The following is a 23,788-nucleotide window of genomic DNA, read 5'->3' on the forward strand; positions in this document are numbered from 1 at the left end:
TGTTAATTTATTGTTAGGAGGTATGAAAACGGAGCAAAACCACTAAAAAAGGAAAACTCCCCTCCCTAGCAGACCACTGTTATATCTAGATTTGTAAAAGTCCTCACCCCTGAAGGAAGTGGTACTACTGACCTATTAAACTGATCACTGGCTAGAGGATTTTAGGAATTATGCCAATTTTTAGGATTTTTTAAAAAAATAGATTTATAGTCTTGTGTCTTGTGCTTCTGTCTATTCTTGTGCTAGGCAGTATTACTATTTGTAAATTTATTTATATTTATTGTTATGAAAAGAAATTATGTGAACTGAGCACTGTTCAATTTGTATAATGCTGCAGTAACCTGTTTTACAGCCACTAAATTATTCATCACCAGAACCACAACCATCTTATCACAGTTTTTACACTACGTTTCTTTAATAAGCACTTTTGATACTGTGAAACTCACGCTTTTTAAAAAATTCAGAGACCAAATATTGTCACTGTACCTTTCATAATAGTCTTTGCTAATTAACTAAAAAACCTGATTCTAATGTAGCTTTTAAAAAAATCCAAACCCTGCTTTTTACTTGTTAACAATGTGATGAAACATCTGAAATATGTTGGAATTTAGCATTTAGTCTACTTATACCTCTGTGAGCAAAAAGTGATATTTATATCTTGGGTTTTGTCTGTTCCTGTGCATTCAGAGAATTTCCCGGTGCCGTATCCAGGTGCTCCCAGGCTTTTCTCTCCCACACCCATCCATGGATTAAAGCTGGAGGGTGCAGGATGCTGGAGTGGCCCCACAGGGCACTTTCTTGCTTGAAAATATGAAGATGGGGGCTTGGAAACATCTGTGCCTGTATCCTCCCAGTGCATCCCTCCATGGCAACCTCTTCCAAAGGGCACCGTGATGCTCCACGTCATAATTTATTGTCCAAGGACAAATGTGATGAACGATCCTTTGCTGTGACTGGTGTCACCTACGATGTCTTTTGCTTTTTTAAATAAACATTTCTTAGCACTATGCCTGGGGCATTCTGGATGTGCTGTGTGGTGCCTGCTCTGGTGTCACGCTGGGCTTTCCAAGGCTTCATTCCCTTCACAGACCCCATGGCCAAGCTGAAGGTGGATCCTTGGCTCAAATCCTCCAGGAGATTGAGAGTTTACAGGTATTTACCATGAGAGTTTACAGGTATTTACTGTAAGAGTTTACAGTATTTACTCCAAGAGTTTACAGGTATTTAACTCTCAGTTGTTCCTCTGTGGTGTCACCCTGTTCCTGAAACCCTCTGAAATGCCTGGAAAGGCTCTGGAGTGGGGATAGGGGCTGGCAGGATGGATGCTCAGAGCTGTCCCACCCCAAACAGGTCCCGTGCCACAGAAAAGGGGCCAGAGACACCAGGCCCTGCTCAGGACAATGACAGAAGACACAGAGGTCAGGGAGTTCCCTGGGAGCTGAGCGCACTTTATTGCCTGTCAGCAGTGACACCTTCCAGCCAGGAAGTGACTCACAAGACCCTTCCCATCCCCACCCCAGGACAGGGAGACCACAGATCCTCCAGACTCTGTGGGATCCCCCAGCCCAGCCCCAGGAGGTGTCCAACACCTTCACCCCAGGGCAATACCAGCACTGCACTAGAGCCAGATGTCCCACCTTCCATTGCCATCCCACCTCCTCCTTTTGAGCCCAAGGTAAATCTGTGCTGGGGAAATGACACAGCCAGAGGCACTGGAAAGCTACAATTTCCCCTCCATGACCGAGATGATCAAAGGCTACCTGAGCAGCAGGGTACAGGTCCCAGCAGGTGACAGCTCCCCCTGGCTCTGCTGCTTCCAAGGAGGAACCAGGTCACTGGGGCAGGAGCACCTGGAGCATCCTCCCTCCTCTCCATGCTCTGCAGGAGCCAGAAAAGACACGAGATGGGCGAGAGGCACAGCCAGGTCAGCCAAAGCTGGTGGATCCTTGGACATTCCCACGGGAGCAGCTCCCAGATTAGCTCACTGAGGTCTTTCCTGGACCATCAGCTATTCATGGCCACATCTACTCTTTGCCCCCCAGCGAGGGAAAGGATGACAGAAATGTCTCCTCACAGTTTATAAAGCATCACTTGGAGGCTGCTTCTTATTTCCTGGTCTTGGTGCCTGGTCAGCTTGAACCCAGCCAGCTGGACACTGGCCCTGGCCAGGGGTCTGTGCCTCCAGCTCTGTCCGGTCTCATGAGACATGTCTGACCTGCTGCTTGTTTGAAAGACCAAGGCCAGGGCTGGCAAGTAAAACAGGAAAATATTTTGGATTCTTTTTAAACAAAGTTCTGCACCAGGTCCAGATTCCAGGCTTGGCTCGGGACAAGTTCATCTTCTGCCAAGCTGCCCCTCTGGCAGCACCCCCAGTGCCAGAGGGGACTCTGCATGGATGGCAAGACCACCCCCATGGCTTAAAATACTTAAAAGCACTGGTGCCCCTTATTTAGGCACGTGAGCAAGAGTCCAAGGCTCCAGTTCAAGGGCTGAGGAACCAGGTGGGCACGTGAGGTCTGGCTGTGTCCTGGTGCTTCTCCTACCCTGTGGTGATTGCCCAGCTCAGGAGGGATCATCAGTGTCCACCCTGGACAGGAGATGGGCGACCTGGGCCTTCTGCGGCCCGGTGATGTGCTGAGCCATCTGCACGATGCAGTCCATGGTCAGCTCAGGGTTGGCCTGGAGCAAGCTGCAAAGCACGGGGCAGAGAGAGGTTTCCTGAGAGGCTGAAGTGAGAACTGCCAGGTCTCCACCACCTGCTGTTCCCATCCCAGGGACCCCCTTCTCATCCCAGCTCCCACAGGCACTCACCTGCGGATGTGCTTGAGGATGTAGTCCCGCTTCAGGTACTTGATGTTCTCCCTGATGGCTGACTGGGTGCCATCCTCCTCCTGCATGTGCTTCTCCAGCCACTCCACCACCACCTGGTTGTTGTCCCAGAGGTAGCCCTGGAGAAAGCAGCACTGTGGGCAGGGGGTTCTGCTGCCTGCACACCCCGAGTACCCCCCTTCCTCCTGGCGCCTCAAATCCAGGCCATGGGATTTTTCTTCCCCGTCCTGCACCTTTTTGCAAACCATTTAAAAAGCATAAAGGTAACACATGGTTCCTTTGCAGGTCCTACTTCCTGAGGCAGGCACAGCAACATGTGTGTCATTTGAGAGCAGCCCAAATGCTAAAAACCCCACTTTTGCCGTGGGAAGCCCTGTCATGGTAAAAAAGGTTTATTTGGGGACCATTTTGCCATCGCTGAGCACCAGTACACAGCTGGAAGTCACCTGATTTGAAGAGCCAGCCCCAGCCCAGGGCTGCTTCGCTGCCCATCCTCACACATTCCCATCACACATTGAAACACCACTGAAACCTCTGAATGGTGGGAGAGCGAGGTGAGATCCCTCGGGATGTCCTGGCTGTGGAGGTGGCTCAGGAAGCCGGGGCTGGGGGTACCTTTTCAGCTCCTTCTGTCTCCATGAACCAGCGCCGCAGCATGGACTGGATGTGGATGTGGCTGAGCTCGCTGTTGGCCTTCAGCACCTCCCCCTTCACCACCTCCTCCAGCAGCAGCCGCCGCAGCCTCCAGTAGAGGAAGGAGCGGGCGCTCTTCCACTCCAGGATGTCCTGCGGAATCCGGAGCGCAGCCCGGGTTTGCCGGCGGCTGCTGGCTCCCAGCTCCGGCGGGATGGAGGGCAGGGATGTCACAGGGAAGGGATTTTCCCCCCACCTTTGCCTGTCACCTCGGAGCCCCTCCCCTGTGCCCGGCTCACCGTGATGACCCCTTTCTCCTGCATGCGGCCCGGGGTGTCGTGCAGGTCTGCGAAGCGCACGGCCACCTGGTGGTACACGGGAAGCAGCAGCTCCTCCCGCGCCTTCAGCTGCTTCTCCAGCTGCTTGCGCTGCACCTCCGACAGCTCCGGGGACCCTGCGGGACACGGCGGGCTAAGCAGCCACCAAGTGATGCCACCAGGGCGTCCCGTCTGTGCTCCCACATCAGCCACCATGCCCAGTGCCACGGCTCTCTCCTTGGCACACTGACACCAGAGCCACACATGGCCACAAAGAGGTCACCACACCCAGTGCCCGCTACATGAGAGGGGAGATGGCATTTGGAAGGACTCTGTGGGACCATGTTGTAGCAGGCTGGAGGGACACGGGGGAAATGAACTCCCAATGCATCAGGAACCAGTTCAACGTGGCCATGGCCATCCTTCATCTCAAAGCATGGGAGAAGACCCCAGCCCCATTTAACCCATTGACGGAGCCCCCAGGAGATACAGGTGTTCTAAAGTACCACCACATCCTGTCAGCTGCACCAACAGAAAAGACATAAAGAGTTTTCCCAGAAGGACACTAAAGGACTCCTGGTGGTTGCCACCAAAGTGCTTGAGCCTCATGTTTAACTTGCCACCATCAATGTCCACAACCCCAAACTCCCTTTCCTTACCCAGCTGTTCAACAAGCCCCGCATATACTGTGTCGATCCTTCTCATGGTCTTCACCAAATCCTTCTTTCTGAACTTGATCTCCACTGTTCCTCCAGGCTCCAAAATGCCTCCCCTGGAAGGGAGGTTTGGTAAAGCAAGGACTGGTGTGCATGGGAGAATAAATCCCAGGCAGCTGACACACACACAGGTATTTCGGGTGACGCACACAGGTGTTCAGGATGCTGACCTGCTCTCCTTGTCAGCATAGAGCTCCACGTGCAGGGGGTTGATGGTGGAGTCGATGACCACCCAGGAGCCGCCGCGCAGCTCGGCGTGAGGGGGGATGTACACCAGCACAGGCTGCTTGAAGTCCCGCAGGCTGTCCACGATGAAGGCGCCAAACTTCAGCATCTGGTCGTACATGTCTGAAAGCCAAAGGGACTCAGGGGCTGGGTGTCCCAACTGCCACTGCCCCAGCCTCCTCCCAGCTGCCCAAAGCCACCTTTTCTACCGGAAAGACAAAGCACCCTGCAAAACCAGCCAGCAGGAAGCCACCAACCCCTGGACCTCTGCCCTGTGATCCCCCATGACCTCCCCAGCCCAACCCAACCCCACATCCCAGAGTGGTGCATATCCTGGTGGGCTGGGCCATCCCAGGACCCTGTGGGGTGGCAGGGCTGACAGAGGTTTATCTCACCATGGGAATGTGGGCATCCCAAGCACAGGTACCTTTCATGCCGCTGGAGAAGCCTCTCCAGTTGGCAAAGATCATCAGCGGGAGGTGCTCCCGGTTGAAGTCCCGAATGGCCTGGGCTGTTTTAAAAGCAGAGTCTGGGAACCAGACCTGTCCAGCCTGCTGGATTATCTGGAAAAGACAGTGAGCAGCTGAGACTGTGCCAGTTCTTCCTGGCATGCCACATGAAACAGCTGGAAGAAAACAAACTGCCCCAGCACCCTTGATTTCACCTGAATTAAGGAAAATTACGCCCAAGGATCATGCTGAGCTATTACTCCTCCCTTCCCTCCAGCTCCTCTCAGATGCCACCTGGCCCCAGCTGTAGCCCACTCACCTTTGCCTCTGAGTCCAGGTTGGCAGGGTCAGCGGGTATTGTCACCTCCACGGTGCGGGTCTCAACAGCGATGACGCCCACGGGGAGACCTCCCAGCCTGTGGCAGGGCAGGGTGGGCTCAGCAAGGCCAATTCCCTTCCAACCCAGCCCCACCAGAGAGCTGCTCCCTCTCCACCATCCCAAAAGCAATGCCACAGCCAAGGCCTGAAGGTGAGGGGCCACGCATGCAGGATCCCAGCTCCATCCCCTGTTCCTGGCAGTACCTCGCTCTGCCAACCACAACGGTCTGAGCCCACGGCTTCATGATCTCCATGAAGCTGCTCTGGTCGAAGAAGCCACTTTGCCAGGTCCCTTTGAGAGCTGCAGAGCACAGGAAAACATGGAGTGGTACAAGGGCAAGCACTGAAGGGTTCCTGAGCACCAACCCACAGCCAAGAGCACCTTCTGCACCTACAGGATGCATTTAGGAGCAGTGCTGCACAGGCCTTGGGTTGTTCTCACTTACTTGGATGGGGTCTCCCTGCCAGCATCCACCTGGGGTCATAGGGGACTTTGGAAGGGACAAAATCAATTTCTCTTTCAACAGGGTCACTTATGGTAGTGACAGGCACCGGGCTCTGGTTATCCTGTAAGGGAGACCCCGAAGGCGGGTCACCAGCCAGGTATGGGTGACATCCCCCACCTCCCCCCCTGCAGCACCCTCCTACCTTGGGTATGTATGAGAGCCACTGCAGGATGGTGTAGACCCCCTCAAAGTCATCTGGGACAGTGACATGGGAAACGCCGTTGTTGTGCATGATCTGCACTCCTCCCAGCTGGTTGTTGGATGTGTAAACCTCCCGTCCCAGCACCTAGACAGAGATGCCAGGAGAAACACGTGGGGCTCTGCTGACACAGGAGCTGCTCCCTTGCTCTGTTTGTCATCCCAAGCCTCTGCACAGCCAAATTCCCTCTGGGCTGAGTCTGAATCTCCACCTCTGTCCAGGCTGATGTTCCATGGGACAGGGAAGGAGCCCACATGGGTAGTGGTGAGAAGGACAGTGCCACGGAGGACATGCAGCCAGAGCTTGGTACCTTGTTGAGGGCTGTGACACCCGTGAGGATGATGTGGGAGTTCTCCACCTGGATGACGCGCTGGCCCAGCCTCACCAGGTATGCACCGATCCCGATGGCACGACAGGTCACCTGGGCACACACAAAGGGACACGTGGGGTCACTGGGGCTGCAGCACAGACCTGGAGAAGGATGCTGTGAATGCCTCAGCCTCCTTGTTGCATCCTGTTACCCCTCCCACAGTGACTTTAAGATCCAGCAGCAGAGAAGGGAGGAGCAGAGAGGGGAAGGGTCCCACTGTACCATGCTGATGGTCACTATTTCGTCATAGGCACGAGAGGACTCTCCAGCAATGGTACCAGCAGCTCTCAGGTTTTCCACCCCAAATCCATTGTCCTTCCCAATGATGTCCAGCAGGACATACCTGCAGGGAAAGCGGAGCCGTGGTGTGGGAAGCACTCACCTGTATGATGTGCCTGGCAGGATGCTGAGGAGGGAGCTGCATCCTGGTGGAGTGTAGGGCAGAGCCTGGGGTGGGTCTGTGTGTCTCATGGGATATGGGACTCACCTGGACTCTCCACCTTCCTCCACGTGCTCACAGCGCACTGAGTTCATGGCGCTGATCCTCGTGTAGTCCTGGGGAGTCAGGTACAGGTATCTGAACCCCTGCAAGGAAAGAGGAGAAGGATGACTTGTGGAGCCCCCCACACACGCTCACGTGGGACATGGCCCTTTCCCAAACCTCCAAACCATGCTGTGCAGCAGCTCAGGGACCAGAGCTGGACAGAGTCCCCATGCCAGCTCTGGTATCTTCACCTCCAACACGTGTGAGAAGGCAAAAGAACCATCCCCATGGTGCTGGGTGCAGGCATGGCCTCAATCCCTGCTCTAATCCCACAACTTGATATCCCAGTTTAACTCTGCTCATCCCTTCCCCAGCTAAACCCTCTGCTGTTTCCTGTGCTGCAGGAGGGGAGGTGCCCACACACCTTGTAGGGCTCGGCTGGGTCCACCCAGGCCACCTGGAACATGTGCTTGATCTCGTCAGCGAAGCCGATGCGGGCCCCGCTGTTGGCGGCGATGTAGATGCGGGGGATGCCCTCAGCCCGTGCCAGCTCCGAGGCCCTCAGGAACACCAGGTCCTCCTCAGGCCCAAAGGAGCCAATCTTGTGGGTGATGTCGTTGCAGATGAGCACAATCTCCCGGCCTTTGGGGTACTCGGGAGTCTTCAGCTTCATTTTGAAAGCAACCATCCCCACCTGCCTCAAAAAAGCACAAAGTTACAGGGAAGAATCTCCAGAGAATCCCAGAGTCACAGAACCATTTACAGAGTCACAGAATTAACCAGGTTGGAAAAGACCTCCAAGATCATTGAGGCCAATGCTTGACTGATCACCACTTTGTCAACTAGACCAGAGCACTGAGTGCCACGTCCAAGAGACACAGAGGCTGAGCTGCAGGTGGCATTTACCAACAGACAAAACGGTTGAGAAGCATCTCCCAAGCTTTAAACACAGCCAGCCATTCCCACCTGCTTCCTCTGCCCAATTCCAAATCATTCCCTGCTACCTCGTTCCCTCCAGGGACCCTGTTCATCTGCACGAGGTGCCCCTGAGAGTCCAGGACCAGCTCAGTGTAAGTCAAGATGTCCTTGGGATACAGGTCTGAGGAGCCCCACAGCTTGAAGAGAGCCTGTGGAGACACAGCACGTTGCTTGGAATGGTTTGGCTTTGAAGAGACCTTAAAGATCATCTAGTTTCAGGAATTCCAAGAGCTAAGAACTGGTTTAGAATTGTTTCATATAACCAAAAATGTTGGAGCTTGGGCTCTTTTTGTTTTCTCATTCGACAGCCCAAGGAGAAGAACCTTTTCCTCAGGTGGGAATATTTTGGGGAAGGTGGGGAAAAAGAGCAGTAATTTGGAGCCTCTTCCTGCTCAGCCAGACTCACCTGCCTGATCATCTCTGGGAAGTCATACACGTAGGTGGTGCCCAAGGACTGCGCCTGGAAGCGCTTGGCCTGAAGCAAGTCCTTGGTGACATAGGGGGTGTTGATGAGCATCCCATGCTGTGGCCCCTGCTTGTCCCCATACGACTGGAACATGATCTGGAAAGGAGAGCAGAGTGTTGGTTGCCTTACCTGGATGTCATGGTGACTCTTCTTCTGGAGCACTGCTAAGCCCTGCTTGGTCAAGGTGATTTTCCACCCTTTTTTTTTGCTATTGAGGGGACTGTCACACTGATGTTCTGCCAGTACTAGTGGCACCCTATCACTGACCATCACCTCCAGCATTCAAAACTGCCCAGCTCCACACCAGCATCAACCCAAGGAACCCGACTGGATGAAGCTCAGCACATTTTGACTAAAGCACCACCCCAACTGGATGCAGACGGATGGGATGAAACCAACCCAGCTGTGGGAATGCCGTTGGAAGTCTGGGGGCTCTGGGCACACCAGCACTGTGGGTGCACAAAGAGTTTGCAGAAGCCCCCCCCAGAGCTCTGCTGGAGCTGGCAGCACTCAGGCAGCCACGGCTGGGTTCCTGCAGTCACCGCTGGGGTTACTCACGCTGCCGGTGCCAGGGTCTCTCACTTCCTTGTAGAGGCTGATGTCCAGGTAATATCCAGACTCGTTGGTGAGGAAGAGGCGGATGGGGATGGCGGTGGCAGTGGGCGTCAGGCGGATGTTGATCTTCACCTCAGCCTGCAGCACCCGCAGCTTCCAGAGGCGGCTGCCGTAGCGCATCACCATGGAGCGCACCGACTCCTCGATCTGCACAGGGGACGGCACACAGGGGGGTTGGTGACCCCAGGGACAACACTGAGCACACAATGCCAAGGCTGGAGCAGTCCTGTTGCATGTCCATCCCAAACAGCCATTTCATATTTGCTTTGGGTGACCCCCTTCTGTCTCTCCACGACTCGTGGCTGGGCCTGGTGCTGATATCCACCCTCTCCACTGAGGACAGGGAAAGATGGTGGGGGGTGGCTGCCCATCTGTGCAGCGGTCCTGAGCACAGGGGATGACAGATGAACTTTTCCAGGACAGAGGAAGCAGGATCCCAAGAAACACACCTTGGACGGGTCCATGATGACAGTGGGCACAAAGTTGAGGAAGATGTGGTTGCAGTCAGTGCGCACGATGGTGTTGTTGAAGGCCACCTCCAGCTCATCCATGGCCTCCAGGAGCAGCCGCTCGCCCTCGTTCTGCAGGTACTCGAAGGAAGCCTCCTGTGATGGAGCAGGTGGCTCAGCAGGGGCCAGGCCACCCCTGCACCCTCACTGTGCCCCCGGGCGCCCCGGCGCCACCCTGCCTTGGTGATGAGGTCGGAGTGGCGCACGATGGCGCGGATGAAGAAGCGGTAGTCGGTGGCCTCGGTGCCCGCCTGGACCTTGGCAGCCCCCAGGTACAGGTGCATCTTGTGGTTGGCACAGGGGATGGCCGTCAGGTCGAAGTTGCGCATGCGGCTCAGCTCCAGCTGGAAGGCCAGCGCCGGCTCCAGGTGCCGGTAGATGCGATCCTCTGCGAACTGCCAGGCACAGCCGTGAGCCAGGCTCAGCTGGCACCGCGCCGGCACCGCTCCCACAGGATCTTACCTCGTCCCTGGCTCTGAACGTGAAGAACTTTGGGAATTCTCTCTGCAGCAAAAGGGGGAGAGAAGACAACGTGAATAGGCCTGGCGCGCAGAGGATTGTTCTGATTCTCCATTAAAAAGAGAAAAACCTTGCAGGCTTTGTTCTCCCACAAAGGGAAAAGGGATGGGAGGGATCGATTAGATTGGATTTTAGGAAGAAATTGTTCCCTGTGAGGGAGGTGAGCCCTCGGCACAGGCTGCCCAGAGAAGCTGTGGCTGCCTCATCCCTGGAAGTGTCCCAGGCCAGGCTGGAAAGGGCTTGGAGAAACCTGGGACAGTGGAGTGTTCCACCCCATGGCAGGGAGTGGAACAGGATGAACTCCAAGATCCCTTCCTACACAAACCACTCTGGGCTTCTACTCTGTGACAGCTTCTAAAGGCAGCTTAAAGCTATGGAGTGGCTCTGCAGGAACCACGTTACTGGGAACATGAGCAGGATAAAGGATGATATAGGAGATGAATCACTCACTGAATTGCTCATTAATTAATTCCCAGCTCCTGAAGCACAGTGGGTCCATCCATCACCCAGTGCTCTGTCTGTAAGGCATTTATAGATGTCAGAATCTCAGTTGCACTCACCTGCTGGGCAATGAGGAACGTGATTCTCCGGAGACCACGTTCAACGAGGATATTTTTCTACACAGAAACAGAAGATGCCACCATTTAGGAGAGTTTAAACATCTCCACCAAGGGAGCAAACAAAACCCAAACTGCAGCATTTTGGGGTGCACTGCATGGAGAAAAGGCAGTGTCTTGGGCTACAGTGTTCTGACTTGCAGGGTTTACAAAAAGAGGGTCCAGCCCCAGCAGCAGACCTTGGACTGGGCAAAGGCTCTGAAGATGGGCACCAGCTTCTCATCTTCCACGTGGTCAGCTGAGCAGAGTGCGATGTTGAGGATGTGGATTGGCTCCTCACGGATGTTCTGGCAACAAAACCTTAGAGTCAGCCCTGGCCAGCAGCATCAGTGCTGTCCCAGCACCACCTGGGGGTATCAGCAGCAGCTTCATGCCTACCTTGGTGTCCTCCTCATCGTAGGTGGTGGCCTGTGCCCCACTGAGAAGCCCACTGTCTGACGAGGAGTTGGCAAAGCACGAGATCACTTCATCAAAGTTCCTGCCCAAACAGCAGGGATGGGGTCACAAGCCAGCACATTGTGCCCACCCCCTGCCTGAAGGGACAGCACCAGGGACCCACTGAGACAGTGTGACAGGGACACAGGTACCAGCACAACGGCCCCACCATCCCATAGCAAACCCACAGCTTATGAAATGCAGCTCTGAACTCTGCTGCATTAATGTTCAAAGGGGTTTAACCTGTGCCATGTAGGCTTTCCCCACGTTCCTCAGGTCCCCACAAGGTAAGTGTTGTACTGAGAGTACCCAGTCTGCAGCTATGGTGGGAACTGGAGCTGCCACTAGCACCGCCCAGCTGCCACCAGCTGTGGCTCTTCCACCCCATTTTGCTCTCCAATGACTGCAGTGGCACCCAAAATGCACAAACACGGGCCAGGCGTGTCCCTGCATCCCCACCTTGTGAAGTCCTCGAATCTGCGGAAGGCCACCATGACTCCCATCCTCTGGCTCGCGGGGGAGAAGCCACTGTCCATGAAGAGCTCAGTGCTGTGCCGGGCCAGGTCAGGGTTGGAGATGCTGATAGGGACGGATATCCTGCCATGGGGAGCAAGTGTCAGCTCTGGGGGAGGCACCATGTGGGACCACACAGCTCCCACAGGGGACCCTGACCCGGAGAGGGCTCATCCTGCTCCACTGGCAACGGGACAGTGTGGTGGCAGCACCCACTTTGCATAGAGGGGATGATACAAACCCCACAGCTTTGTGAAAAGAAAAGCTTTGTGTCCAGGGAAGCAGGACAGGTGTGTGGGAGGGACTCCTGTACCTGTTGGGGTGGGAAGAGGGCAGCATGAACTGGAACTCCACGAGGCAAGTGCCATCGGAGAGCTGCTGGTGCTGCAGGCTGTGCAGCTCATAGGCAATGTACCCCCGCCGCACGTACACCTGTGAGGGGACACAGGAGGTACCACCTTGCCCCTGCCACCCCTGGGCCCCCATGCCACCCTCAGGCCCCCTCGGTGCCCCCCAGGCCTCACCTCCAGTGCTGCCATGCGCACCACCTTGTTGGTGTGGTAGAAGAACACGGGAAGCACATCAAAGATGGAAGTTTCCGACAGGATCAGTTTCTGCAGGGAGAAAGCAAAATTTAGAGCAAGGATGAAGTGAGACCTGCCTGTTCCATTCAGGGGGTCCCTCAGTGTGGAGCTGTGCAGGACTGGTCACTAGGGTGCCATGGAACACTAAGCCCACCATGGGGAAACCACTAGAGCCAGACATGGATCCACACATCTGCTCCCTCCCAAATGGAGTATGGAGCAGTGGATGGGGACTGGCAGCACTGGGGTGCACCCCCTCCTCTGCTCCCCACAGCCACTACAGCAGGGCTTTGAGTGATTTTTAGCTTTTTTGACAAAACCACTTGCAGCCAGACCCTGTCCCCAGAGCCACCCAAATTCCCTCCGGAAAAATGTGCAATTCCCAACCTTCAGGTTCTCAGGGCAGTACTCATGTCCGTACATGTCGATAGCAGAGATGAAGATGGACTCAACCTGGTTGTGCCGCAGCTCGTAGGAGGGCATGTGAGAGGCAATGAGCACCTGCCAGGAGAGAGAGGAGCTGGGAGCGTGGGGGACAGGGCTGGGGACAGGAATGGGATGGCACTGCATGGTGTTGGCTGACCTGCCGGGCTCTCAGTGCCACTTTGGAGTGCTCAGTCTTGCTGAGCTGTGTCAGCTCATGGAGGATGGTTGTCAGCTCATCTGTCAGCGTGGGGTCACGGCCACACAGCTGGTCCTGCAATGTCACAACCACCATGGCTCAGCTCAGGCTCCTCACTGTGTGGGATGGCTTCATCCTGCACCCCAGCCCCATGCAGCTAAAGGGGACAAGACCCAAGGCACCAAAATGGGCTCTCTTTGACCCAAGCACAGTCACACAACACCACCGAGGGGAGATAATTAAAATAAAGCAGGAACGAGGCAGGAATGGACACTTCAAGGAACGCAGAGCTGCCTTCACTCTTCCCTGCCACCAGCCTTTGCTCCTGGAGTCTCAGGCACGGGCTGTACTCACAATTAACATGATCACCAGCTGGTTCTTCTTGGCCACCTGGGCATGGGAGAAGATGCTCTCCAGCACGGGGGTCATGTTGGGTTTGCACTGCTCCCGCAGGCTGATGACACACTTGTCATAGTGAGCTGTGGGGCAGGGTCTGGTGAGCCCTGCAGCTCCTCCAGAGAGCCCTGCAGCTCCCCTAGAGAGCCCTGCAGCTCCCCCAGAGAGCCCCAAGCCCTCACCATGCTGGAACTGTGTCTCCACTTGCAGGTAGCGCCTGAGCAGGTCCAGCACCACTGCCTTCATGTAGCCCCGGATGCCGCTGCGGTACCTGGGGAGCAAAGAGCCCATGCTGCTGTGAGGAGGTGGCCGTGGGGGGACATGGGGGTCACAGGCAGCACGGGGCTCACCTCTGCACCAGCTGCACCAGGCTCTGTGTGTTCATGAAGAAGACCTCCCGCTCAGCCTTCCTCTGCAGTGTGGCTGCGTGGGTGTCCAGCACGTTGGCAATCTGTGGGGAGAGGGGACAAGGTCCAAAGTGGCTCAGGGGCATGAGGCTGTCATCTCCTCCTTACTCCACCCAGAGCCTTTCCCTTGTTTTGTTTTTTCCCCCCACAGTGAAAAATGCAAATTGACAAATAAATATAAAAAAGAAAGGCGCACATAGAAGCAAATACACATAAAAACCCAAACACACATACAAAATATAAACCTCCTCATATTTCCCTCGCTCATTTCATTTGGCATAAAATCCTGGCAGCACAAATTGAGGCAGGAGCTCCCAAGTGGCTCCAGTGAAGAGGATGTGAGCCCCCTTTGCCCCTCACCTGCTGGCTGGGGAAGCGGCAGAGCACGGAGGTGATGTTGCTGGCGTACTGCGCCATCACCTTCCGGATGGACTTCTCCACAGCCAGCGGGATCCGTCCCGAAATGCTCGTCATGATCTCCTGCAGCTCCAGCAGGGGCAGGGCAGGGTCCCGCAGGGTCTTCATCAGCTGTGCCACCCATTCCTTCACCTGCAGGAGCAGAAGCTGGTGCTGCTGGACTCGCCCTCATGGCAACTGGGTGGAACACCTGGTGCCTGGCACCCACCTTGGTCTTGAAGTAGGGCTCGGGCAGGCAGTAGCCGTTCATGACGTTGGTCAGGTTGTCCAGAACGTTGCGCAGAACCTGGTGCTGCTTCTCACCAGTGATGGGGAGGGTCTGCTGGGCTGGGAGCCCCCCTGTGAATGGCTGTGCCTGGAGAGGGCAGAGAGAGGTGGGCTGAACTGTTGTTGACAGGGACAGAGCTCCCGAGAGCTGCAGCTGCCCCAGAGGAACCAGCACAACCCATGCCTTGGGTCAGATGTGAGGAAGCGCCTGACATTGAGCACAGTGGATCTGCCAGTGTCTCATCATGAAAATAACATGGAAAAATTGGATATTTTAGTGCTATAAATGGACTTTTTTTTAGTGCATGTGAGCTCCTGCACGTCAAGGAAGCAATCCATGTGGAGCAGCACTTGAACCCAAAGACAGCCCAAGGACATGGCGTGACCTTCACCTGTGATGCTCCATTAGAACAGCTCCTCCATTTTGTCCCCTAGGGAGCATTCCCAGGATGCCAACTGGGAGCTGGCAGGAGGGGATAGCAGCCCCTAGAAGACTCACAGGCTTCACTTTGGAGGGATCATCGAGCTGGAGGCGGGCGATGATACAGCCGGCCTCCAGCAGTGCTCCTGGCCGCTTGACGTACTGCACATGCCCCGCCTCCTCCACCGCCAGCGTCATGATGATCTTCATCACCTGGGGAGGAAGGGACACCGTCACGGATCCAGCAGCACCAAAAATGTTACTCCTCCAGCTCTTCTGCAAAGCTCACCTCAATCTCCGCGTAAACCTTCCCCTCATCCACGTGGCCGCCGTCCTCCACCATGTACTGCAGCAGCTTCCCCGCGCAGGGCGAGCGCAGCACCGTCGGGTCCTTCTCCTTCTCGAAGGTGCACGTTTTGTTGCCGATGGTGATCCGGTACCTTCGGGAGAGGGAAAGGTGTCACCAGGCGGCTGGTGGCCATCGGGGAGGGGGGATGGGGACCCTGGCAGGGCGTACCTGTCGATCTCCTCTTTCATGTAGGTGGTGTAGCTGCAGCCGTCGTAGGAGAGCAGCAGCCCCCCGTCGTTGAGCCGGTGCACGTCGATCTCGATGTGCGTGCGGTTCATGATGACCACGTAGGTGGTCAGCGACTGGCGGGCGACCTGTGGGCAGGGGACACCCTCAGTGCAAGCCCAAAACACGCTGAACAGCGAGGCTGGGGGCTGGGGGGAACCTCCCCATGCTCAGTGCAACGGCTGCTGCCGTGGGATGGAGCTGTGCTGGGAAGGCAGCAGGCACAGCCTCAGGCTGCACCCAGGAGCTGTTCAACTCTGCCCAGAACTGGTTTAACTCACAGCCCAGATCTGGTTTAACTCGCAGCCCAGAGCTGGTTTAACTCACAGCCCAGATCTGGTTTAACTCACAGCCCAGAACTGGTTTAACTCACAGCCCAGAGCTGGTTTAACTCACAGCCCAGAGCTCATGGCTCACCTGCCACTTTTATCGTGAGTAAGGAGTTTTCCATGAAGTCCAAGTAATTTGGTTTAAAAGCAAGAAAATGAAGTCCCTTAATAAACTCAGGGCAACGGGGTGTATGAAAATGTCTGTCAGGTTAAAAGGAGGTTATTAAGGTTATGAGGTTCTTAACCTCATTTTTATGTTGCCCATTTTTAAAGGACAGCTTTGTATTTATTTCAGTTTTCTCCCCTGGGACAGAAGCATGTCCCTGACCCCTTGAGAAGCACTGTGGCTGGTTTGGGGGGAGCACAGCCCTGCCCTCACCTGCAGAATGTACTTCACACCCTCGTAGAGGAGCTCCACATCGACAATGTTCAGCAGAGAGGCTGCTGGCAGCACCTGGCCCCTGAAACACAATGGAGGAATCAGGCCCCAGGGCATTCCCAGCCTCTCCAAGCCTGTGGGATGTCAGCAGTGCTCCCAGTCCAGGTGGGAGGGCACAAGGTGACCAGAGGGGACAAGTGTCAGATTGAAGTGACCCACATGAGCACCATGCACAGCCAGATCTGGAGGGAGGCCAGGCACTGGGAAAACACTCAGATAAGGCCCATGGGAGAGCCCTGGGAGTCCTCCAAGGCTGGAGGAATAACCTTGCTATTCAACAACAAAAGCAAACTGCACAGCCAAGCCACCTTGAAAGCTGTTTTCCCAGCCATGGGAAGCTTTTCCTACTGTCCAGACAAAGTGATAGCTGAGGATCCAGAAACCCCTGTCCCTGCCTGTCACAGCGCTACCGTCACTGAATTTGTAAAGCAAAAATGGCAGGAAGATGTCCCAGAAGAACACTCAGGTCTCCATTGCAGCTGCCCCAGTCCTGGAATTCCTCAAGGGCAGCTTGGATGGGGCTTGGGGCAACCTGATGTGGTGGAAGGTGCCTCCCACATGACTGAGCCCCCCGAGGCAGCCCCCACTCCGCACCTCTCCAGCGTGTGCAGGAAGTCAGTCATGCACGTTCTGAAAGCAGCATCTGCCACGTTCAGGGCACCACAGACAACCCCCAGCATCGTGTCTGGCTTCTCTGCCTGTGGGGGCAAAAACAACAGGGTTTGGGTCCTAGCCCAAGGAAGGGGAGTGGTGACCCCAGGGCATCACCCACTCCCACCTGCACTTTCTCGGCGATCAGGTGGTCCAGCCAGCCCGTGTGTATCTCGTTGTTCTGGAAGCTCTCTGTCTCCAGCAGCTTGATCAGGTACTCCACCGTGGTCCGGAAATCCCCACGGATAGACAGCTCCTTCAGGGCCACCACCATGTTCCTTTTAGGGAGAAAAGTCCTTCATTAATGACTGAGAAGGTGGCACTTTCAGCGGAGGGAACTGAGGAGCTTCAGGGCCTAGGGCAATGAGCTCCTGAGGTGATGAGCTTCTGAGCCCCCAGCACCTTTATAACCCCTGCATTTGGGTTGGAAGCGATCTTAAAAATTCTCTTGTTCCACCCCCTGCCATGGGCAGGGACACCTTCCACTAGATCAAGTTACTCCAAGCCCCATCAGCCTGTCCATGAAACTGCTGCTCAGTTCCTGATGGACACTGCTGCTCACGGGCACTAAGCAATGCTCAGCAGGTGACTTCAACATGTCCTTGGGATCAGCTGGATGAACTGGGGCCATAGCACCACCACAGTCCAAAAGATTCTGGCTTTGGCCAAACACCAGGTGCTTAGCACAGCAGCACCATTCTGGTCCTGTCAGATAAAAACCACTCTTCCCAGCTCACACACCAATTGTGACTCTTCCCAAGGACACACACCCTCCAACTCATCCCACCACACTCACGAGGTGGCCTCCTCCCGGTTCTCTCCCCATGAGAAGCAGTGTCCAAACTGAGAATCAGCAAATTCGTGCAGCCCCCCGGCTGCTGCCACGCTGAAGTACCCCCAGACGTTCTTGCTGCTGCGGAAGTTCAGCTCCTGCACCGTCCCTGAGCTGGGCTTGAAACCCTGAGCCAAAACAGAGCAGAGATGGAGGAGCCAGGATTGAGACTCGAGCAGCAAGACAGGGAAGGGGAACCCCCACGGACTGCGCCGATCCCATGAACATGACTGGCTGGGGCGGACCATGCCCAGTTCAACCCCACAGGTGGCAGAGTCCTCTTGTCCCCACCCTGACCCCAGCTCACCTCCTCGGGGTTCTCGCTGGTGATCCGGGCAGCAATGACGTGGCCCCTGGGCACCGGGGGGTTGGAGGGGCTGTGGAAGCAGATGGGGGTGTCCCCCCAGGGGCTCTCCCCATATAGCACCCGGATGTCTTTTATCCTGTGCAAGGGGATGCCCATTGCAATCTGCAGGAGAGACAAAGGCCTGAGCTGCCAGGGAGCAGAATCTGAATGGAGAGTTCCCAGTGGGAAGCCAGAGTAGAAGGAAAGCTGCCACACCTCTTTCACCTGCACCCTCCACGCTGGGATATGGGGCAGCTTCCCCCTGCCAGGCTCCAGCCCAGTGCTCCTCCCTAAATGCCCAAACGGCCTCCTCTAACACCCCTGGAGTGAGCCGTGCAGGTACCTGCAGCTGGGCAGCCGGGAGGTTCACGTCTGCCACCATCTCCGTGCACGGGTGCTCCACCTGCAGCCGGGGGTTCAGCTCCAGGAAGTGGAAGCTCCCATCCTCCCCGTACAGATATTCCACGGTGCCTGCACTGACGTACCCAACCATCTGGGCCAGGCGGACAGCGCACTGCGGAAGAGGAAAACCCCTGGATCATGGAATCCTGCCTTGGAAGGGACCCGCAGGATCGGCATCCAGCTCCTGCTTGTGCAGAGGACACCCCCAAACCCCACCGTGTGCCTGAAAGTCCAAATGCCCCCTGGACTCTGGCACACTTAGGGCTGTGATCACTTCCCTGAGGAGGCTGTTCGTGTACCCAACCACCCAGGGAGTCCTGCTCAGCTCAGGGGTCCCGCCCTTCTTTAAAACCCCAATAAACCTAGCCCAGTTTCCCACTAAAAGCTCGCGCTGTCCCTAAATCAGGCCACCCACTTTCTCCATCATCTCGGTGACAGCGGGGGCAGCGATGGTGGCGGGTGCCTCCTCAATGATCTTCTGGTGGCGGCGCTGGATGGAGCAGTCACGGCTGAAGAGGGAGATGGCGTGGCCGTACTCATCTGCCAGGACCTGCACCTCCAGGTGCCGCGCGTGCTGCGCCAGCTGCATCAGGAAAATGGGGGATCCGGGCGCCTCCGCCTGTACCTGCGGCAGGGGAGAGGGTCGTGGTCTGGCATCACCTCCCGAAATTCATCCCAGGATGGAGGCAGAGTTGTGGCAGAAGGTGGGAGGTGCCCCGGGTGGGAGTAGGACCCTGCCGGGATGGGACTGGAACAGGGATGGGGGTTCCCAAACAACTCTCACCTGCCGGAAACAGGCACTAAATTCCTCTGCTGCCTCCACTTTTCGGATGCCTTTGCCCCCGCCACCTTCTGCTGCCTTGATCATCAGGGGGTAGCCGATCCTCATGGCCACCTGAGAGGGTCAGGGCTGGGGTGACTGTAGTCACTGTTTTGGACCCCAGCACACCACCCTGACAGCCCACGCAATTCCAGGCATCCCTGAGCAGGATTATCCCGAGTGACATTCATTCAGTGGGACAAACTGCTGCTGGCACAGCCTTGTGTCACTGTGGTGTGTGCTGAGAGGCCAGAAGGGCCAGGACAGACAGACTCTGAGGAGGAATCATGGTGGGCAAGAGATAAGCAGCTGCCTCCAGGCTCAGCTTTACCTCCAGGCCTTCCTCCACGTCCTTCACGCAGCCCTGCGCGTACGTCTCCAGGGGGATGCTGATGGCCTGCTGATGATTCTGGTCCTCCTCAGACCACTGAGCCACCAGACCTGCAGACATGGCCAGGGCTAAAGTCACCACCAGCTGGCACAGCTGGGGTGGCATGCTAGGTGTGCTCAGGGAGCTGGGGATACCATAATTTCCCTTGTTTCCATGCACTCCATCTCCAAAATCCCCCTGCCCAAATCAGCTGCTGCAATGGGGTCCCTAATATGTGTGGCCAGATGGACCAAGGACCCCAATCCCGGTGCTTGTTTTGGGGGCAAGGAGAGGCAGGGAGGAGGCAAGAGGGGAGCAGAGAGGGTGTGGGGGCTCTGAGGAGGCACTCACCGCTCCCGCTCCACGGCAGTGTGGGGATCTCCAAGGTCTGAGCCACGATGGTGGAGGCAACTTTGTCCCCCAGCGCCCACATGGCATCACTGGGGGGACCTTTGGAGAGGGAGAGAAGGGCTGAGGGGGTGCCCAACCCACCAACCCATCCCCACATCACTGAGTGGGCCCCACCAGCCTTCTGCAAAGACTGGGGATGCAGGAACCTTCCCAAACCCACTGCCCAGCTCAGGACAAAGCTCAACCCTTCTCCAAGGGGAGCTCAGGCTGGGAATCCCACTGCTCCCACCCAATGTTCCTCTGTGAACACTGCATCAGCCTGAACATTACAGGGAAAACCCAAAAAACAGCAGGATTCCTGGGAATCCTGGGAATTCCTGCCCCAGGAAAGCAGCCTGAGGACTGCCACTCCATGGGTTGGGCATGCCAGAGGCACCAAAGGGGCATTCCCAGCGCAATGTCCCAGGCAGTGACTGTGAGTGCACACACCAGCCCGACACCCAGCACAGAGAAGCAGTGAGTCCTTACCTAGGAAAGCAATCCCATTTTTCTGCAGCAGCTCTGGCAGCTTGTGGTTCTCTGAGGCGTGTCCCCAGCCAGCCCACACCGCCTGGCACAAGGAGAAGCAGCAGTGGGAGCGTTATCCCTGTGCTGGCACCTCCCACCGTGCCCAGCTCCTCAGCACACAGGGACATCACCCCCTTTTGGGGCGTCCCCTCTGCCCAGGAACTGCCCTTGGCAAGGAGGTGGGATACACACAGATGGTCACTACCTGCACTGGGATCCGTTTGGAAATGTCCACGATCAGCTCCACGTTGGCGTAGTTGTTGTTGTTCGTCCCTCCAGGGACAGGCACGTAGTGATCTGCCATCTTGATGTACTCTGCAAGAGAGCACGGGGAATGGTGGGAGCCAGATCCCTGAGCGGCACCCCTTCCCAAATCCTCCATCCCAGGGAGGCTGGAGCAGCGGGAAACTATTTTCTCCTGGATTTGGCTGCGCAGGAGTGAAGTGTGTGACTCCAGGCTGTGCAGAGCCCTCACGTGCCAGGCAGGACAGGGCTGCCCTGGCTCAGCCCCAGGTAGGGAGCTTCCTTTTGGGGATATTTTCAGGAATTACCTGCGTTAGCCTTGAGGTCCTCGGGGGTGACCATGACCACGAAGCGAATGGCGCGCTCGTTGCGGAACATCTCGTAGGCCCAGCGGCGGATGGAGCGCATGCACTTCACAGCAGCGATGCCGTTGTTGGCGATGAGCACCTGGGGACACAGGGACAGGGGGTGGCAGGGTGAACCCTGTCCTTGCTACCCCAAGGGACGGCAGTGCAGGGGCAAGGGATGGGTGTGGAGCAAAGCAGGGGGGTGTGTTATTCAGGAGATTTCTGACAGCTGGTTGTACATCCCAGCAGAGCATGAGACTCCTCAGCAGCATCACTGATGTCTGGCACTGGGGAAAACCAAGGATGGGACTCTGGCCATCGACTGTGCCAAGCTGCTGCCTGGGGTTCCCTCTCCCAGCCCATGAGAACGAGTGAAGCCCTGGAATGAACAGCTCTGGGCTGCCATTGCTCCAAGCCTGGCAGACACAGTGCTCAAAGATGTCCCTGTGAAAAGCAGTGAGCCCCTAGCCAGGCCCAAGCAGGGGTGTGTGGGGACAGACCTTCTCGATGACACGGTTGCCCCCAAAGCGGGTGACGAACTCGGCTGGGGAGGCAACAGAAAAATCCCGCTGCAGGTCCATCTTCCTGTGACTCTTCTTTGCCAGGTTCAGCCCCGACATGCTGGGCCTGTGGTGGGATGTGGTGGCTGTCACTGAGCCCAGGGCCACCCCAGAGAGCCCAGAGCCACTCCAGTGAGCCTTCCCCGAGCCCCAAAGCCCTGCAAAGCCTGTCCTACAAAGGTCACCAACCATATCTACAATGTGACTCAGGCAGGACATAAGGAAATTCCTTATTTGTGGAAGGATGGAAGAGCAGCCGGGATACTGCTGGCAGCACCACCTCAAACTCAGCGTGGCAAGAGCCACCGTCGGGCTGTCGATGTCACAACATGTCCCTGCAGCCAAAGGTTTGTTATTTTTAGCCAGAGCAGAGCAGCTGGAGGAGGCAGGCAGCAGCATTTGGCTTCCAAGTTGTTTCTTATGGATATCTGCTGTGCTCCCATGGGTGCAGCCAGCAGGGAGTGAGCCACCCCACAACCAAACCAGAGATTTTGGAGGGCACCCTCTGCCCTGGTCCTTGCAGGTGGCACTGCTGTCACACAGCCAAGGACACTGGCTCTCCCCCTTCAAAGGGAGCAGGATTGAGGATGTCACCTTGTAGTTCCGAGGAGCACCAGCACGTGTGCACCCCAATTTAACCAACAGCAATACACCCACCACAAGCACCCGCCCTCCCTAACCCGACATCCCTGCCCGGGAAAACAGCCCCGGCCATCGGGAGTTGCCATCCGTACCTGATGCCGGCGCTGGGCTCCAGAAGGGCGCTCACGGTGGGGGGCTCGGGGACGGTACCCGCCACCCCGGCCAGGCTGCTGCGCCGCCGGCCCACCCTGAAGGCCGTGGCCATCAGCTCATCATCGGAGGAGTTATCGTCGAAGGAGCCCAGCACGAACTTGGCGAGGGCCGGGCGGCGCAGCGCCGCGGGGTTGTACACGGCGAGCTGCTCCTGCTCCGCGCCCGCCCGCCCGGCCCGCGGCGGCGGCTGCTGCCGGCCCGGGGGGCTCTGCTGGTCCGGGGGGCTCTGCTGGTCCGGGGGGCTCGGCTGCTCCGGGGGGCTCGGCTGCTCCGGGGGCCCGGCTTCGGGGGACGGGCCCGCGGGGCTCTCCTCCGGCTCCTTCTCCTGCTCGCACCGCGAGTTGGACATTTTGGCCCAAAGGAGCAGCAGCACAGCGAGCAGGAGCAGCGCAGCCGGAAACATTCACGGGCCCTGGGGGAGACGGAGCGCTCCGGTCACGGCCGTGCCGTGAAACCACGGCCCGTCCCCAGCGCTCCGGCACCGCAGCGCCCGGTGCCGGCCGCCCTCAGCCGGAGCTGTTTCCCCTGCTCCGTGAGGAGCCGGGGGGGTGACACGGCCTCGCCTGCCCGGCCCTCACAGCCCCCTCAGGATGGCGGCCCCCAGCCCGGCCATCCCACCGGGGGGCGTTCGGGGACCCCCGAACCGCGGCAAGTGCGGTCGATGATCCCCGTCAGAGCTGGGCATGGGGGCGAGGGAAAAGCGGCACGGCCTTCTCAGCCCCTCACCTTGCCCTCAACCCCCTCATCTTCCCCTCAGCCCCCCATCTTCCTCTCAGCCCCCTCACCTTCCCCTCAGCCCCTCCACCTTCCCCTCAGCCCCCCACCTTGCTCTCAGCCCCCCACCTTCCCCTCAGCCCTTCACCTTGCCCTCAGCCCCCCACCTTCCTCTCAGCCCCCTCACCTCCCCTCAGCCCCCCGTCTTCACCTCAACCCCCTCACCTTCCCCTCAGCCCCCTCACCTTCCCCTCAGCCCCCCATCTTCCCCTCAGCCCTCGCCCCCTCACCATGGCTACCAGCCCCGTGCCCCCTCCGCGCCAGACCCCACTGGTCACGCCGGGCTCCCAGGTCACTCCGGTGTCAGCGGTCACTCCGTGTGTCCATCTGTCCCTCCCCGTGCCCGGGCCGGAGCCCAGGCGGTGCCAGGGCCGCCCCCGAGGGAAGCACGGGCCCCCCTGCCCCGGCTGTGCCAGCTGGGCCTCGCACGTGACGGTCACGTCAAGCAGAAATATTTCCCTGCTAACGTGTCTGGAAAACTTCTGCTGGAGATGAGGGTGGAAGGAGGGAGGGGGA

At 57.2% G+C, this 23,788-nt stretch overlaps 1 protein-coding gene across 3 annotated transcripts; it reads right to left on the bottom strand.

Moving 5' to 3' along the window:
* Nucleotides 1–1,427: 1,427 nt before the first annotated feature.
* On the bottom strand, nucleotides 1,428–23,737 carry ACACB (acetyl-CoA carboxylase beta). Of its 3 annotated transcripts, none has more exons than XM_038152040.1 (53): nucleotides 23,503–23,737; nucleotides 22,438–22,910; nucleotides 21,644–21,770; nucleotides 21,105–21,243; nucleotides 20,759–20,868; nucleotides 20,515–20,596; nucleotides 19,987–20,085; nucleotides 19,597–19,706; nucleotides 19,230–19,340; nucleotides 18,861–19,070; nucleotides 18,387–18,557; nucleotides 18,005–18,166; nucleotides 17,662–17,825; nucleotides 16,993–17,143; nucleotides 16,809–16,912; nucleotides 16,155–16,236; nucleotides 15,390–15,535; nucleotides 15,162–15,312; nucleotides 14,951–15,085; nucleotides 14,393–14,539; nucleotides 14,128–14,316; nucleotides 13,711–13,811; nucleotides 13,319–13,631; nucleotides 12,926–13,039; nucleotides 12,730–12,843; nucleotides 12,283–12,372; nucleotides 12,072–12,190; nucleotides 11,705–11,842; nucleotides 11,189–11,288; nucleotides 10,990–11,097; nucleotides 10,754–10,810; nucleotides 10,137–10,178; nucleotides 9,854–10,069; nucleotides 9,615–9,770; nucleotides 9,109–9,312; nucleotides 8,491–8,646; nucleotides 8,111–8,233; nucleotides 7,531–7,800; nucleotides 7,110–7,207; nucleotides 6,845–6,965; nucleotides 6,563–6,673; nucleotides 6,196–6,339; nucleotides 5,994–6,114; nucleotides 5,752–5,848; nucleotides 5,489–5,585; nucleotides 5,148–5,283; nucleotides 4,666–4,843; nucleotides 4,439–4,551; nucleotides 3,762–3,916; nucleotides 3,445–3,615; nucleotides 2,812–2,948; nucleotides 2,544–2,689; nucleotides 1,428–1,878 (listed from the first exon to the last, which is right to left on the bottom strand). In XM_038152040.1, the coding sequence occupies exons 2-52, from the start codon at nucleotides 22,899–22,901 to the stop codon at nucleotides 2,563–2,565; spliced, it is 7,281 nt and encodes a 2,426-aa protein (XP_038007968.1). In that variant the 5' UTR covers nucleotides 22,902–22,910; nucleotides 23,503–23,737; the 3' UTR covers nucleotides 1,428–1,878; nucleotides 2,544–2,562. The 3 variants fall into 3 exon arrangements, with proteins under 3 accessions (XP_038007968.1, XP_038007970.1, XP_038007967.1); XM_038152042.1 differs by having other exon boundaries at nucleotides 1,428–2,689; nucleotides 13,319–13,443; nucleotides 13,543–13,631; nucleotides 23,503–23,736; XM_038152039.1 differs by having other exon boundaries at nucleotides 1,428–2,689; nucleotides 23,503–23,736.
* Nucleotides 23,738–23,788: the final 51 nt, after the last annotated feature.

The sequence above is a fragment of the Motacilla alba genome, chromosome 15, assembly GCF_015832195.1.
Source record: "Motacilla alba alba isolate MOTALB_02 chromosome 15, Motacilla_alba_V1.0_pri, whole genome shotgun sequence".
In the NCBI taxonomy this organism is placed as follows: domain Eukaryota; kingdom Metazoa; phylum Chordata; class Aves; order Passeriformes; family Motacillidae; genus Motacilla; species Motacilla alba.